A 17124-nucleotide genomic window follows, 5' to 3' on the forward strand; every position below is an offset into this window, starting at 1 on the left:
AGTAATCCTGAAACACTTCTGCCAAAAGCTTTTCCATGAGTGTTTTCAGTGTGTTTGTCTCCCCTCTAAATACTGCTTTTCCTTATGGCTTCACATTGAGTTTGCAGGTTCCAGACAAAAGCTTTGTGCTGTATCAGTAATTTTCCAAAACTAATGCAAATTTTGTTGGCAATAAATGCAAAAGCATTTCAAAATCTTCTTAAAGCTGTGACTGATTAAATCTGTGTCATTGGGTACAGTTCTCTTGCATGAAAACAGTATTTCCGCGTGACTGACTGTGGTTTTGATTTTTTGATTTTGAAATAATTGGTAAGAGAGATCCTGGAGCATTGCTCTTTCTGCCAGCTGAAGGTGTAGAATAAGGGACCCAAACAAAAAGTGGGAACATGAAATTGTGGGGTGTAGGAGTAGTTGGGCTTCAAATGGTCTTCTCTGCCTTCAGCATAAAGAAGCACTACGCATGTTGTAGCAGATGTCCCAGCAAACAGTCTGAAAGCAGCTTGGAAGGCTGGCTTCTGCAATCTTCATTGAAAAGAAATGAATATAAAGCAAGAATTACAGAATTTCTGCTTGCCTTAGCAAAGAACTAATAGAATGCCTGCTAGAAGCTGCCTAGCAACATGCCTAGCCATGTTTCCAGAGCCAAGGGGCCTGGAAACATGCCTTTGTTTTTCCATCGTCTATCTGATGGGAAGGGCTTAAAAACAGGAGTTCATAAAGGCTGTTGCTATATTAACAACAGAAACAAACAAACCAAAATCCTGGCTCCTAGCTTCAGTGCTATGTCTTGAAAGCATAAAAGAATTGATGAGCTAGGTTAACTAAAGAAAGCAAAGGTCTTACCTGCATCATGGGAAGAAGGTTGTATTGCGGATAGTTTCTATCAGGCAATTTGGGTTCATATTGTAGTCCTTTATCAGGCTGTAGGTGCTGTGCAAGTAATTGAACTCTGTGCCTTCGGTTCATGTACCTTAAAATTGGACAGCTTGCTATCTTTGGTCTTACTGTAAGGGACTTGATCAACATCTGTAAGTCCTGTAGAATTGTTTCCAAGCTGATTTACTGTATCACTCCTTGAGCAGTGTGTTATTCTTGTCTTGGGCTTCCCAACAGTTGAGAATGTGTCTTGCTGAGTTTAAAGGCACGTGGCATTCTGTTTTGGTCATGCCACTGTGTTTGGACATAGGTTGAAATTACTGAGTGAAAGAAAAAGATTGATTCAATAGAAATACGCTACTTGCTTGAAGGAATCATAGATGAGAGGCAGTGTGAATATTCATAAGATGGTGAGGCAGAAGCCACAGTAATTCCTTCCAGGAGTTTCCTTGGAAGGAGATAAACCTGGAGACCTGCAGTATCTGAAAGCAAAGGGAACTGGACTGAAGAAATTTGCCAGAGTTTATGTTTGGGGTATTTGTAACATACTGATATTAGAAGTAATGATGATGATTAGAATGTGTTCTTTTTATTTTGGCTGCAATAAGTTTGTACCAAAGTAGACCAAGGTTTTTCTTCCACCATGAAGTGCCATTTGCTCCAAGTAAAGAGGATGTGCTATTTACATGGTGTAAGGAGTTGAATTTGCATTAGGTATGAATAAAAATCAGGTTTTGTTTTTTACTCTTCACCTAACATTGTAATAGTAATTTTAAACAACCATAAATCAACCATTGTGCAGAAGACATACCATTTTATATTGCAAGATTAGAGACAAAACGTAAGGTGCTAACCTCAAACATCTTGTTTTTGTAGACTTGCTGGTATGTGACTTCATTAGGAGAAAAAAAAAAAGATGAGTAGCTTCATTTAGTTGTATTGTGAACTGTCAGGTTATACTGATAAGTCTGTCTCTTCTTTTCTCATTTATTCAGGATATATGACTCGAATCCCGAACAACCAAATATATTCCAAGTAGAACAACTGGAGCGTCTAAAGAAGGAATTACCAGAGTTGAAAAGCTGCGTGTGTCCCACAGTTAGCCACTTCAAATCCATATCTCCATGTAAATGTCATCATAGTTGCCTGGAAGAGAAAACTGTAGATAACTTGCAGAGTGTTCAAATGCAAAAGGACTGATTCTAGGCAGAATGCTGTTTTTTATCTGTTTAACTTCGACCATTGGAACAGTGCTCTCCATGCCTTGACTGTTTGTTTCTCTAAGTACCCCAAACAGCAATAACTGTGTTCCTCCTTCCTGACAATACTTGCTAAAGTTTCAATGTTAAAATATTCAGCCAGTTATAGTTGTTGCAGTTTACATATGCAGTTTTAAGTTTCCCATAATCAAGTCTCAAATTTTGAAGCAGTAAATTTAGTATTAACACTAAGTGTGTTTTTTAAAAATAAGCACTCTAAGGAGTGGAAGCTAAACTAAATTGTACAGAAATTACAATGACCTGTTGGTGAAAATGCTTTAAAAAAAAAAAAGTTTTGATTTTGATTTTACTTCAATAGTACAGCTCATCAGCCTGTACGTGACAACAGGAAATTAAGAGTGATGGTAAGGTACATAAAGTTAGATCTAGCCCGAATAAATCGGTACCTCTATCTATATATGTATTTGCACTGATAGATCCACCTGTATAAAGCTTTGTGCCATTTAAAAAAAAAAAAAAAAAAACAAAAAAAAACTCTACACCTTTAAGTAAATTGCAGTGCATATTAACTCATTTTTCCCCCTTCATGGACATTTAGGCTGCTGCCATTGTTTTCTGATTTGCCAACTGAGTGGTACAGTGTCTGTGTTTAGTAGTGAGGGGTGAACCACAACTATGAGCATTTTTCATTAGTCTCACACAAGCCTGCTAAACTTCAGGAATGTTGCTCATAATTTTAATATTAACAATTACAGAAACACCTGTCAGTGGTTGAGAATCTTTTTTGCACAGTAACCTTAATAAACAAAATATGTACCATGCACAAACTCTAGAAAATGCATGCTTTAGTTTTTAAGCATGAAATTTAGGTGTTTGCTGAGGTCCTTGCATCTTTACGGTGCTAGTTATGTGTGAAGGGTGCAAGGACTAACTAAACTACTTAACCTTCTTTGCCTAAAACCACAAGCCTGTTATTCACAAACATTTGGGAAAAAAAAAAGGCTATACCATTCATGGTTTGTCTTTCTTACATAACATAAGCCACTAGCTTTTGTATTTTGCAAGATTTGATTTTTATTTTTTTTTCAGAGCAGGAATTACAACTGTACTGAATTCAGATAATCTGTATGCTGTTGGCTGATCCCTATCCTTTGTAATTTATTCTGAAGTTATAGTTTAGAATCCTTAATAGATACATGCATGTCCTTTTTCCTCCTGAAGTTGCAGGTCATGCCAACACAACAGCTGTAACTTTCTACTGAAGTGTTAATGTATAATAAGAATGAAAAATATTTATTTTTTTTCTCTTGTAAATTGACAATGAAAACAATAGTGTGTACTATATTCTTTATATACAGTCATTGCTACATAGAACTGATTGTACAAAGAGTAAAGCCATTACAGATACATGCTTGAGCCTGCACCACTGAGCAGTTTGGAACAAACAGCTTGTTTCAATTTGCCTTGTACATTTTAGTATTTAAGGTTTGTCCTGCACAAACAGCACAGTCATGATTAGCTATCTGGAAGCTGTCTTTTAATAAAAAAAAAAAAAAAAAAAAAAAAAAAGTTTTGAAGTGTGTGAGCTGTGTTTTTGGGAAGGAGGGAAGGAAGGAGCTCTGAACCTGATTCTTGACATCAACAATGATCGCCTGCAGCTGTTACCGGATAGAGCAAGTCCAGATTCCCCACTTGTCAATGTGTGAGATTAATTCTTAGTTGTTTATAATTTGTGTACCCTGGGAACCTCTTTTGAAGGGTTTTGAGGGCTTTCCCAACAAAGTGGCTGCGGCAGCTGCTCTTTTCCTGCATGGTAGCAGGTCACTAAGGTAAGTGTATGGCTCACTGGAACACTACCAGCAGCCTTTCCAGGCAGAGTGTAAATCAGCCTGATTTTTGTTTTATGCTTCCCAGTTCTCCAAAAGCTTAATCCTTTTTCACTGTCCTGCAGTTTACAGGTATCAAAACAAAAACAGGTAAAAAGACAGTGGCTTTGTTAGGAGCACCTCTGTTTTCCAGGGTGTTTGAGTGTGGACAACCACCTTCAGACAAAAACATGCTCGCCACCCACTATTCCAATAACTGAACTTGCTCTCTGCTTCCACAAGTGCTGGCCTTGACCCCTGGGGTCACATTCACGCAGGCCATTGCTGGGATGGTGCTGCAGTGTGCTCTGATGGTGTTTGCTGTTCCTCTGGTGGCCAAGAGCACAGCTAGGGAGAAATTAAATAAAATAAAGGAAACTCCCTCCCTTCAGACGGAGGGAAAGGAATTAAGCAGCAAGCGTTTTGAAGTCTGGATTTTGTGCAGGAATGTGTTAACCTCTGGCTGGTTAGGATCTGGCTGTATTTTGAGTGCTTGCTGGAGCATAGCTTCTTGTTGTTCCAGCAAAAGGACTGCTACGTTTTTAAAAAGAAAATTTCTTTTTAAATTAATCCTAAACTCTCTAAACTGGTAGATGAGAGAATTTCACTCTTACTTTTGGAGTTTCCTGTCTTTTGGCCTCAAAGGCAGGACTACATCAGCTCTGACAGCTGTGTTACTTGGGTTCTGTTCCCCTTAAATAAAAGAGAAGGGGGAATGATGACAAAATTGCTGATATGACAGAGTGAGTAGTTGGGAGAGAAGAAGTTTCTTGCATGTGAGTGCTTGGATAACAAGATATTTAATTGCTGTGACAAACTTCTGGTAAGGTTGAGACAAGGACAGGTCTGGGGAAGGGAGTTAACATGTGTTAGATGTGCGGGAGGAGTGAAGTGCACCCACCTTGACAGCCAACTTCCCTCCTGGCCAGGAGGACAGGATTTGTCCTTCTAAACCTCTGCTACAGTAGCAGAGAGCAGATTTGTCCTTGGGACAGTGGCTTACCCAGCAGCTAATGATGCGGTTGTGTTACCTGCTGCTGACCAATGTATTAGTGCTCCCCCTGTGTGCAGATCCCCTGTATTTGCCTTTCCATTGACTGATCTTTGTATTTCAAACCGCTGTCCCCCAGATGAACTATTGCAGGTGCTTCTGGAAATGACAGCATATACATTCCCTTGTCCTTTGGTGTTTGTACCCAGATGCCAACAAAACAGCGACCTCTCACGCAGTTCCTGTTTGTTTTGTATGGGTACGTGTGTAAGCAGGTAATGTGACGTTTATTTTGGACCAGGCTCAGTATTTCAGCTGACAGAAGCAAAACTCTCTGCTTGCTTGTCTTGTGAGCACCTGTTTTGTAGCATTTTCCATGTGAGAGTCAGGGGCTTGGCTTGATTTCTGGCTGCTGATTTAACAAATGGACAGAAATATTCATTGGCATAATATAAAATAACATAAGACAAATAGAACAGACAAAAAGTTGAGTCCATCTCCTTACATTACCACTCATAATGGGTTTGCCTGGCCCACTTTAAAAGCAGCTGTATTGGAGATGCCAAACCCTCTTCGTTTGATCTTCCCTAGTGCTCTGAAATTTTCCTGATTTTTAACCTGAATCCCCCTTGCTGCACTTCAAGGCTGTGATTTCCTAGGTTACCCCCTGGACATAGAGACCATGTTCCTGCTGTCCTCTTGTGGACAGACTTATACTTTTCCTTTTGATTTATTTTATTTAGACTAAACAGCCCCCTGAAAGTGAAAGCAGCAGATCAGGGTTTGGTTCCAGCCCTGTACTACATCCCTCTTGCTTTGGACAGGCACAGCCCAAGGACTTTCAATAGCATTTTAAACTTTCAGTAGCATTTTAATCACTGGTGGCATGAAGTCTGTTCTTGCTGATCCTGCTCACTTCTACAGCAATATTTGGGTGGTTTTGGTGCTTTTGGACTGCAGAGATGTGGGGTCATAGACACTGCAGCGTGTAAGGTTGTTGGTGCTGGGCCTGAACTGACATCTTGCTGTTTTTTCCTGAACTGTGGGTGCAGAGTCACCCACAATTTTCTTCCTAAGTGATGTGGGTGTAGCTATTATCTGCAGGAGGAGGAATGCTGCTGTAATTCTCCCACTTGTCATCGGCCTGGGCTGAAGAGATCATACAGTCTTATGCTGAAGTACATGGAGCAATAGCTGCATTGGAACGTTTAATCGTTTTTCATTTGATCATCTCACATTTGATCGTCTCACATTTGATGATCTCGCTGAGGCAAGAATTAAAAAGGAGACGATGCTCCAGTGCTGTGCCCTGGTGGCACGAGGGTCACACCAGCTTCCAAGAACCCGGCGTTTACGATCCCGTTGACGTGAAAAACCGTTCCGCTCGCTGTGACGCCTCAACAGCGCCGGAATAGAAACTTGAACCAAATCCGCTTTTTTTTTTTTTTTTTTTTTTTTTAAGTACTTCTTCCCTCCCCGGGCTCGTGCTGCCGGCCCTTCAGCCGGCCCCCTGGGCGGGGGCGGCCCGAAATGGCGGCGGGGGCGGGCCAAGATGGCGGCGGGCGGGCGGTTCTTCTGCACGGCGGGACGCGGCCTCGAGCCCTTCCTGGCCCGGGAGCTGCGAGCGCGGCTCGGAGCCACCGAGGTGAGAAGCGGTCCTCGTTCGCTGCGAGTCCGTGTTGTTTTATATATCGTGCGGTAAAATTAAATATTTCGCGCTGTGTGCGTCAAGGAGATGCTAAGGAGTAAAATCATGACAGGACACCAGGGAGGCGTCGGCTTGTAAAGGCACTAAAAGGCTTTATTTCACGATATCGCGCTCTGAGGGCTGGGCTGACCGACATCTCCGTCCCCTCGCCACCCCCGGTGAGCTGTGCCTTGCCCGGCTCTTCCCGGTGCGAAGGCGAGGCAGGGCACGCGGTGGTGCTGTTGAGCTGCTGGAGTGCTCACAGAAAATACTTATTTTTTTTTTCCCTTTTTCCTTAAGGTGGACTATGTTGCGGGGAAAGTCTTCTTCACCGCTGACGCGGAGCCGAGCGAACTGAAGAAAATCAAGTCTGGAGAGAGGCTGTTTTTGCTGATCAAGAAACATGGCCCGCTGCCCGTGTCAGGACATAAAGGTACTGCGCAGCCTGTTCCCCATGTTAAATTAACACTTGATCGATTTCATCACCCGTGGCTCTAACTGAGAAGAATCAACTCTGAAGTTGTGGTTTCTGTTTTTCTTTTTGTTGTTTTTTACCCAACTGGGCTTTTAAATATGTTTTTCTGTGCTGAAAACAACTTAGAAATGTTTTAAGTTCATCTTACCAGCTGACATTCTGCTGGCATAGTGCATACGTATATGTGTATAACACTGCTCCCACACCAAAAAAATTAACAAAACTGAAGTCTGATTCTGCACCCCTTGTATGTGTTTTAACAGTGAGTTATTATTTTTTTTTTAGGTGATGTGGATTTATACGTACTCTGCATCACCTAACCGTTCAGCATGCAGATTTCTTGTGAATTTCAAATACTTGCATCATGTTCTCTATCAGTGTTGAAATAAGAATTTCGAGTAAGAGGGATTGATGCTTGTATGGGGGTAGGATTTTATTTGAAAGATTACAAGAGGCCTTGGACTCTAAGGATCAAATTTAATTATGATTATGAAATTTAAAACGAGAAATAGAAATAGTTAAGTGTTTTTCCTTGACCAGAGTCAAGACTTTTTTTATATGAATTGGCCTCTGTATTTTCCTGCTGCTCTTGTCATAGCTAAGTCAACAGGACAACCTACAGGTAGGTGTAAGTTCAGGTGTGCATCAGAGGCTTTGTAGGATTGAAGGCAGAGTAATTAATAAAAGAATAAACTTGTGACTTTTATTCTGAGCTGAATCAAAGTGATTCCTGTTCATGTCTGTCAATCCTGGAAAGTGTCCTGGATCTCTAATCCTGGACCAAGTGTTTTCCTGGACCGAGAGGAGGACGATATGGTGGGCTGGTGCTCCATCCCTGGGAGTGACTCTGAGGCAGTCTGGTTTTCTAGAGCTGCTGAACTTCTGCAGAATTCAAGCCCTGCAAAAGTTATTCTTGGTTCTGCAAAGCTTGTAATCAGATGGATGTGTGGGTCTTCAACTGATAGGGTTTGTGGGTGTTGAGAGCTTGGCTGTGTCTGTAATGTATGCTCCTGCAGTTCCTGGATTCACACGTTACCGAGATCTAAACCAAGTCTCTGACAGATGTTCTCGTTCTGTGGGAACATCAAATGCTGAGATTGAACTACTTAACCTGAAACTAGCGTTTTCTTCCAGGGAAAATGCTGCATGAAATCAGAAGTCTTGTCATTGAGGAACCAAAAGATTGGCTGGATGTTATCGCTGCTTGGAAAAACCTCCGTGGTTGCGAGGGGAAAAAAGATGGTGTCTCTCAGGAAAACCCATCACCTTGCAAGAGGAAATCAGAAGAAGAGATGGATGTTGTAACTAAAAGACAGAAAACAGAGCAAGTAAGAGAGATTGTGTCTGAGGAATGTCAAGCAGGAGCTGAAGAGAACGGTGTGGTACCAGACAGGAAGAGCGATGAGGAAGGCCAACCTGAAACCGAGGCTTCTTTAGAAGAATCTTCCAAAAGCAGTGGAGAGAAACCTGTTGAGAATGAGAAGCACGGCTTCAGCTTCCGAGTTTCTTGTCGCTGTAGTGGAGCAATTGCCAAAATACTTACTTCACAGGTATGCTAATGCATCTGTGTTTTCAAAGAATTTAGTGAAAGTGAAAGGAGGCGTGTGGTTTATTTGCAATTTAATATTTATTTTGTATGTTTTGGAATAACAAACTGGTCTAAACTTTTTCTGTATTTTCAAAAAAAATTTTGAAAAAATCATAAAACCTGCATTTACATTAAGCAAGTGGAAATACAAGCGCTGTTATTAATCTTAAGGCATGATTACCCTGAATAGTTTTTCAAATCAATGTCTTTTAATAAGAATATAATAATAAGAGTGGTTGAGAGTCTGAAGAGCAAGCTGTGATTAGTTTGCAGCTACTTGAAGGGCCGTAGCAAGGACAGCGAAGCCACGCTCCTCTCAGTTGAGGCAGACAGCGTAACAAGGGGCAAAAGCCAGAATCTGCAGCTTGGAAGGACGCTCTTTTGGGTATCATGAAGAACTACCCAGAAGGGTGGTGCAGCCCTGGGACACATCCTGGAGGGTAAATCTTGGTCCTTGGGCTGTCAGCACTCAGCCTTGAAGAGCCCCAACCATTCTGAGAGAGGTGGTGTAGAGATCTCTAGAGACCCTTTCTATCCAACACTGTTCTCATCTGCATTGTATTTTTACCATGAAGAAATGGGAAGAAATGTGTAGCTGCAGTTTATTTAGGTTTCTAAGTTGAAAATAACAAGAGTTAGATTTTTTTTTTCCTCTCTATTAAAGCTGGTATCTTGAGAAGATGGGACACATGAGCCTGCCAACACCAGTGTTTGTTTAAATTGGTGCTGTGCCTTTGAATTCTTATGCTGAAGGTACAACTTCCCAGAGGTGATAAAACGTTAAAGCTGAGAGAGTTGCAGTTACGCATTGACAGGTTTTCCTTTGGGTGATCTAATTTACAGCCATCAGAAATACTTAGCATGCGATACATAGTTATAAAATGACTACAGCTGTTTGTTTTACCTTGGGTAGGACTTGAACTTCAGCCTCCCACACTCCAGGTGAGCAATAGTCATGTTATCCTGAGGTGTGTTTGCTATGTTTCTATCACTCTGTCCTGGTTCACCTCTTCTGGTCTTTGTATAAATTGTTCTCTAGCAATAAAGAAAGAGTCTTTCTTTCCCAAGGTAGTTAGAAGGGTTGTGTAATCAAGGATGTGATCTGTAGTTTTCTTAATTCATTTATTTTTATTGCCTGTTTGTGGTCTTTCCCTTCACAGGAGATCGGAAGAGCGATTGGCATAGCGCTCATGAAGCAGTTTAGATGGCGAGCTGATCTGCGGAACCCCGATCTAGAGGTAGTGGCACCTGTCTGCCAGGTGGCCTGTTGTTACTTCCAGAATTATCCCAAAATTTATTTATTTATTTATATGTGTCTGCCTTCCACATAAAACACTCCTTAATGTCACTACTTTTTCTAGGAAAAAAAAAAAAAAAAATGAGTGCGAGGATACAGTGAACAATCTTCTGCTTAGAGTAAATGGTTTTATAGTTAAAAATATCAAGAAAATGCTTCCTGGAGAAGTTTAAGTGCTTGTGGATGGATCCCCCACTGACAAATCCCTTCCTAGTTCAAATCTTAAATCATCTTTAAACTTGCATTCAGATTATCAAGTGTGATTTCTTCCAAATAATCATAAATCTGTAGAGCGTGTATTTTTGTTCTTAAATCGTATGACCAGAAGTTCATAGAAATATCTTCTCTGTCTCGTTTAAATGAGCTTAAGCTACTGTCATCTCAAGCTGAGAGATTCTAATGTTATTTTTTCCCTCTTTCAGATCTTTGTACATCTTAACGACATTCACTCAGCTGTGGGGATTCCTCTTTTCAGGTAGGCATTCTCATCACCAGGTCTGTTTTGGAAGTACCAGAACAGGCATAATTCCTAAATAGTCTTGCTCTCCACTGTATTTATCTTCTGGATTAATATTCACTGGACTGTTGCATTCGTCTTGTGGTCTGTCTGAAGTTAACCTTAGCACATATTCCAGACTTTGCAGTGAGTGGCTAAAAGCAGGCTGTGGTTTCTGATTATTTACAGATCTGGGAAGTTCAGTTCTTTGGGTATTTTATATTACATAGAGTTTTCTATGTTGTTGTACCATTATCTTACATTGTTTTTGCTGTCTACAGTCTTCCATTGGCAAACAGAGAGTATATCAAAACAGCAGGACTGCGGTCAACAATTGCGTGGGCCATGGCATCTCTGGCTGAAATCAGTGTAAGTGAATGTTCATGGCAAAGGTGGAGAGTCCTGAGTGAGTCCTTTGAAGCAGTGTGGTGATTTTAATTCTTCATGCTTTAATCCACATGGACAGAGCTGGAAATACTTGTGTGGTTAGAGTGCGCTGTCACCTGGTGTTCAACCTCATATCTTCTTTAGTCCAAGGGCCTTCTAAGGATAGCTATTACTTTTTGTACAGATACATGGTAAAATTGCAGTTTTGTCACTGTCCAGATGTTGAAGCTTGTTTGGGCTTGTAAAAACAGAAGCCAGTGCGATGTTTTCCACAGGTTAGTTTGATACCAGTGTCTGTCTGCAGTCTAATAAAGCCATTTATGCTTTTTTGTGATATTGTCATACTTCTTTAATATATCATCTCCAAGTATGGCCTGATACCAAAGTGAGTGACTCTTTTTACCTGCACTGGATTCAGTGGGACTGGGCAGGTGATCAGTCTGTGACTGAGTTTGCTTTGTGTTGAGGGAGGAGTCTATCTTGTTTGGGATGCAGTAACCCCTTTCTTTTTGTAGGCGGGTGACTTTGTGCTAGATCCCATGTGTGGGCTGGGAACAATTCTGCTGGAAGCTGCCACAGAGTGGCCCGTAAGTATCACAGTCATAACAGGTAGGAGCTTGCCAAGATTTCTTGCAGTTGTGCCAAGAAAAAACATCAATCTGTGCCACAGTTATAATAATGTCCATTAGTGGAATGCTGAAACCAAAATGATCTTGATAGACAGTTGTTAAAAGTGCTTTAGTTCAGACATTGCTCCACAGGAATGTAAAATAAAAGTCCTATGTACCTGTGTGAGTGGGTGCTGGGAGCCCTGTATCGATACTGCGGGGTTTGTGTGAGGCAACCTTGGGATTTCTTTTAAAATGCCCGTGCTTATCCTGGAAGTGGAGGTGTCAGTGTGGCAGTACAGTGAATCGCTAGTATTAGAAAACTATTAGGCAGCGAGGCTGTTTGTAGATAGCTGGGATCTTCTGTGAGGACATAGCCTCAATGTTTCTGTGAAATAAAGGTGTCTTGAGTAGCCCAGAACACGAAAGGAGTGAAGATAGCATGAAATTTCCCATTGCTCTGTTGTCTTAATCTATGGATTGCTCAGTGTAATAGCAGTAGATCTCAAAGCAAGTGGTTTGTCTTAAAAGAGCTGTGCAACGAGGCAATTTTGTGAAGGTTTTATTAAATTAATACATGTGTTTAACTATTTTTTTCTTTTTCTCTGACCAGGAAGCCTGCTACTGGGGCACAGATATAAGTGATTCACAATTAGAGGGTGCAGGTGTGAATATTAAGACTGCAGGTTTGGTGGATAAGATTGAGTTACTTAAAGCTTCTGTGAAAGGTAAGCCTGTAAGCTTTCAAAGTGAGGCATGTTTCAAGTCTTCTGTGGTTATACGGGTAGCGTAGGTACTCCTGAGGTGGTCTGTAATAGAGCTAACTCTAAATAAATAGCTGGCTGGTGACTGAGTAATTTTGTTCTCTCCCCTTCTGAACTTTGGCAAGAATAAGCTCGGCATAAGACAATGAAAACAACAATTTTCAGGCTTGGGCAGTAACTCTGTCTTGATGTTAAATTTGCAACCACAAAATGGTCCAAGAAGCATCTCCAGCCAGGTCGAGTAAGGCTGGCATAGAATCACAGCAGGGTTTAGGTTGGGAAGGACTGCTGGAGGTCTTGGGTTTGTTAATCTGCTTGGAGCAGGGCTAACCCTGAAGTGGGGTTCAGGTGGCTCACCTTATCCAGTCAAGTTCTGAGCATCCTGAGGGATGAAAACCCCGCGATCTTTTCCTTTCACGTGCTGGTTTTACTGGGGCCAAGCCAGCCTGGTGCGTGGCTGATCTTCACCACCACCAGGGTGCACTGCTGTGCCGTGGTCAAAACACAAAATACTCCCAGGACGCAGCAACGTCGCGGAAATACTTCAAAGACACGAGTTCCAACGGAATCCAAGTGATTCTGGCTGAAAGTTAAGTAGATTCTTGGGGAAAAAAGAGGGGGTGGAGGGGAATTTAACATGTGGCTCCTTGCCATTAATGTGTGTTGGTTTGAACATCTGTGCTAAGCAAAACGCTTGCGAGCTCAGCTCTTCGGTTGCGTTTTGCTTGTGAAGGTTTACTTGTGCTGAGAAGCAGCAGCTTGGAACCGTGCAGTGCCCTGCTAGGAGATTCTTGCTGTTGGGGCGAGCACAGCACCAGTAACAGGGAACATCACAAGCTGAACTATGCTCTTAAGGGTTTGTCTGTACCCAGTCTGCATTGGGTTGGTAGCTTTGTGGTGGTGTTGGTGAGGACAAACAGAGGAGGAGCTGTGAATCTGGGTGTGCAACCTGTGAAAGAGCTGGCAGGTGCTTTGGTAAGGTGAAGGATGTGATGGCTGCTGTTGGATTTTCAGATAGATGTCAAGACCTCCCTTTGTTCCGCAGCGTTGCCGTTGCCTTCAGAAAGCTTTGACGCCGTGGTTTCGGATATTCCATTCGGGAAGAAGTTCAAGATCACGAAAGACGTCCGATTCCTGCCAGATACTCTCCAGGAGATGGAGAGGTACGCGCGGCCTTTGATGTGAACGTAACGATGGTTTGTGATCTCGAGCGTTCAGTCAGCTCCAGGTTTGCTTTATTCGAAACACTCTCCAGCTCTGTAATCTGATGCTGTGCAGGCTGTAAAGTCTGAGTCCTTCACTCGTCGGTTAGTGGCTGTTGTGACTTGTCTCGCGAGCTGATGGGAGTGCAAGCCAGCAAGGAATGAGCTTGTTGGCTGAACCACACTCAGAAATATTCTTTCCACAGCACGCTGGTGAGAGAAAGAAGAAAGAGAAGAGGGTAACCTAGCCAAGCTGAAGGCGTAGATAGGCAAATAAAGCAATAATCCTTCCTCAGTTGAGGTCTGTGTAAAATCACAGGCTTTCATTTTGGGTGCACAACCAAGCTTTTACCAGCCTGCCTTGGCAGGAGGGATCTCAGACGGGAAAATGGTGAAAGGCATTTTCCTTTCTGGCAGTGTCCTGCAATAATCCAGCTAGCCACCTGGTCATCTTTTAGATGTCTCCTTTCATATCTCACTCTGTCATTTTGTGGCGGAGTGAAACCAAGCTAATAGCAGGCTGCCTCTAACGGGTGCTTCAAAAACTATCCGTCTCCTTCTTTAATTCCTTTGCTGAAAACAAACCTTTTCTGCAGGACCGGACTTCAGTGGGTGTTGATCACACTCAGGGCAGGAATGTGGCAAGGAGATGGTGAAGGAGGTTACATAGCTCCCCAGAATGGCAGGGTAATCTTACGCTGACCATCCCTCCTCTTGGCTTTGTTTGACATTCTTATTTTCTGGTCTCATTTATTCTGTTGGGTCGTCCTAAGCAAAATATCTCCTTGGGAAGGTGGAGGTGAGGCAGGGATCATTATCACGAGACTCCCACCAGTAAGGCCGTTCGATGCACTTGCTGTGAGCACAGCCAGGATAGTCTTTTTTTTCCCCTCTCAAAGCCAAGTGTAGCGTTTCCTCCTGTGCTAAGAAAAACCGAGTTACACACAATGGTGAACTTTCCTTGGTTTCCTGTGTTTGAGAGACTTCAAGGATCAGTGCAGCGTGGAAAGGACGGACCTTTTAAAGCTTTCGAAGGGAAAGGCCAGTGTCAGAATTGCCTTACCAATGTGAAAAGCTCTCTTTTGCTGTGATGGGAAGCTGTTCCTGTGCGTGCTGGTGGAGGCTCAGGGCTTGCTCCTCATTGTGCGGCTCAAAAATGGGTTTTGAAGCTGGTTGTGCCCCTGGTTCCTTGGTACAACATGAAAAGCAAAAAAGCTGAGTCCATCCTCAGTGCTCAACAAATAGAGAACTCCTGAGGTCAGAAATGTTTGGAAGTCAATAAAGGGCCCATTTTTCCCAATCAGCAAGAGGTATAAAGATGGGGAATTTAAATTCCCTTTGGGAATGTAGCTTACTGAGTTGAGCATTTAACATGCTCAGGTGTGATCCTGCGTGCAGTTGGCACCTGAAGTATCGCTGTTGTCAAGTTGTGCACAGATAAATGAATCCAGGCAGGACGAACACCTAACCTTTATTTTTTTTTTCCTGCAATTGCCAGAGTACTTCGTGTTGGAGGGACCGTTGTGTTGCTCTTGAGTCAAGATCTCCATAAGCGCATGGACAGCATTACCAAGAGTGGTGAAAACCAATCTCCTAACACCAGTTCTGATGGTGCAGGGGAAACGACCGCTGTGGAGACCTCGAGTAGTGACGGGAATTCTTCCTCCGTGGTGAAAGGTGTTGAAGAAGCCTTTCTCAGCAGCAGACAGCCACGTTTTGGGTCGCTGGTGCTGGATGGCGTCTATGAAGTTAGCCTTGGCAAGACGGTCGCTTTCATATACAAATACAGGAAGGTCTCTGCTGCTGGGAATTAGTCACTTAGGTGCACTGCCTAAGGTGTACCTGAGTCCTGATATACTTGAAAGCAGCGTTGCAGTGAACTGGTGGAACCCTGCTGATCCAAACCCTGTGCCATTTGTTGGCTCACCTCACTTCGTGTGAACTACGCTGTTGCTTTTCTCTTCAGTTTTTAGGAGAGGTGGAAGACACCAGCTCGAGCTTCAAACGTTTTTAACATAAAATAGTGTCACGAGGAAGAGTCCTCAAATCCTTGCTTAGGCAAAGCCTCCTAATATCATGAGGAGTTTATTCAGGAGAAAAAGACTTGACTTGCCGTACTGCAAATATTACATGTAATATTCCATGTAAATGGTTTTTCACCTTCAGCAATGTTTTTCAGAAGCACTTGTGAACAAGTCTCCAACTCTTCTTGAGGACCTGACGGAGGGCTTTCCTATGTCTCTTGCAGTCTTGTATCACTTTAAAGGTAGTTTGTGATCAATCTGAAATGTCGCTATTCAGATATTTTTTGAGTGAACAATAAATTATTTTTGTATTAATTCCTGGTGGAGTTAGCATGTGTCAGTCGAGTGAGCTTTAGCTTTTTAGTGTGAAGACTTCTTTCTATGAAAACAATGCTTTTCCTTGCTTGCTAGTGCTGCTTGAAGGGCACAGTGTAGCAGAAGGAAAAACTTGCACAGTGAACAATTAGAGTTGACTTCTGTCTGCGGAGAATCATATGGAAAAATTTTCCTGAAAAGGGAGAGGTCTTAATTCTTTCAGTCTATGCTAAAGGTATTTTGGGGGTGATAGTCTAATTCAAAGCTTTCCCAGGGTTGCTGAGCTGACAGTGAAGTATTTCTGTAGAGAATTATTGTAAATTGCTTTCAGATGGTATTTTGGATGAGCACTTGCAACTTGGCAAGCTGGGATGGACTCATGCATTGTGTTCCTCTGCTGTGAGTATGGAGATACAATTAGAAGTGTCTGTCTGGGTTTTCTGTGTTTTTTTTTCTTCTTCTTCTTCTGCTACATTGGCTGGGAAAGGGAAAAAACCTGACTTTTCATGGTTAATTGCACTTTAGGAGAGTAAATCTCACTGCTGTTGAGAGCTGCTTGTGCAGCTCGTGTCTTGTCTCGGCTCGAACCTCCCAGCCTGGCTGAACGCGTGGGGTTATGTTACCTGTGATGAGCTCTGCTCATCTCCTCCTCGAACGCTGTGAGGTTCTGCTTCCCAAGTTGGCTGTGGCCCCTCTGGGTGGAGGTTCTGCCTTCTACCATGACAGCCACCCCCAGTTCAGCATCACTCATAGATATTTGTGCTCTTCACCCAAGGTGGAAACAAAATTTTTTTGTTAAACCTTCTCGGTGTTATGTTAGATGCATAAACCATTTTGAGAGTGTATTTCTGCACTCTGCTTATGACAAGACAAACATGCAAGCAGGTAACACCTGGCTCTAGCAGAACCTCACAGTGTTTGCTGAGAAACTGCTCTGTGCTCAGCGGCATGGCCAGGCACAGAGACATGGGCAAGACCAGCTCCAAAGCTGTGCTTAGTGCTGACGCTGGTTTGTCTTGTCATTGCTTCCTGGCATCTGGATTGCTCTCAGACCAATTTTCTGACCTATTTGGGTGTTAGTCTCCTTTATATGGCTCTGTTTCTTCTCCTAATTTCCACTGACTTTTTCTGGTATCGTTTAATTGATGGTTCTTGCATTAAGCTGATGCTCTCTGTTCTACCACTCTTCTCTTTCACTTCCTCTTCTTTCCTCTCCCACCCGTTTGCTCTTCAAGCAACCTTTCCTTCTCTCACTTTTCCCTTCTTCACTTCCAAACCCTGTGCTTACAATATTCACCCCTATTACTGCTTTTTGTTTTCATCTTGTAC

The 17124-nt window shown here is 42.6% G+C and overlaps 2 protein-coding genes across 5 annotated transcripts in view; both read left to right on the forward strand.

Moving 5' to 3' along the window:
* The window catches only part of GPCPD1 (glycerophosphocholine phosphodiesterase 1), a 42675-nt gene extending 40055 nt beyond the window's left edge, over positions 1–2620 (forward strand). For all 4 annotated transcript variants that reach the window (XM_032185573.1, XM_032185575.1, XM_032185576.1 and 1 more), the window contains exon 20: positions 1872–2620. In XM_032185573.1, coding sequence (XP_032041464.1) covers positions 1872–2076 — 205 coding nt within the window. In that variant the 3' untranslated portion in view covers positions 2077–2620. The remainder of the gene's footprint in view (positions 1–1871) is intronic.
* A 3884-nt stretch (positions 2621–6504) lies between these two features.
* THUMPD2 (THUMP domain containing 2) lies at positions 6505–15760 on the forward strand. Its single transcript, XM_032184805.1, has 10 exons — positions 6505–6597; positions 6940–7072; positions 8249–8664; positions 9863–9940; positions 10422–10474; positions 10777–10864; positions 11398–11469; positions 12104–12218; positions 13300–13417; positions 14955–15760. Exons 1-10 carry the CDS (start codon positions 6505–6507, stop codon positions 15268–15270), a joined length of 1482 nt encoding a protein of 493 aa, XP_032040696.1. The 3' UTR covers positions 15271–15760.
* The last annotated feature ends 1364 nt before the right edge of the window (positions 15761–17124 follow it).

This window comes from Aythya fuligula, chromosome 3 (assembly GCF_009819795.1).
Source record: "Aythya fuligula isolate bAytFul2 chromosome 3, bAytFul2.pri, whole genome shotgun sequence".
Taxonomy (NCBI): Eukaryota; Metazoa; Chordata; class Aves; order Anseriformes; family Anatidae; genus Aythya; species Aythya fuligula.

What these genes read in the sequence shown, in the direction of transcription:
- THUMPD2 (XM_032184805.1), top strand. Translation starts at nt 6,505, where the DNA reads ATGGCGGCGGGCGGGCGGTTCTTCTGCACGGCGGGACGCGGCCTCGAG. An exon ending in CGCGGCTCGGAGCCACCGAG is followed by an intron (nt 6,598 to 6,939) that starts GTGAGAAGCGGT and finishes TTTTTCCTTAAG; the next exon opens with GTGGACTATGTTGCGGGGAA. An exon ending in TGCGGAACCCCGATCTAGAG is followed by an intron (nt 9,941 to 10,421) that starts GTAGTGGCACCT and finishes TCCCTCTTTCAG; the next exon opens with ATCTTTGTACATCTTAACGA.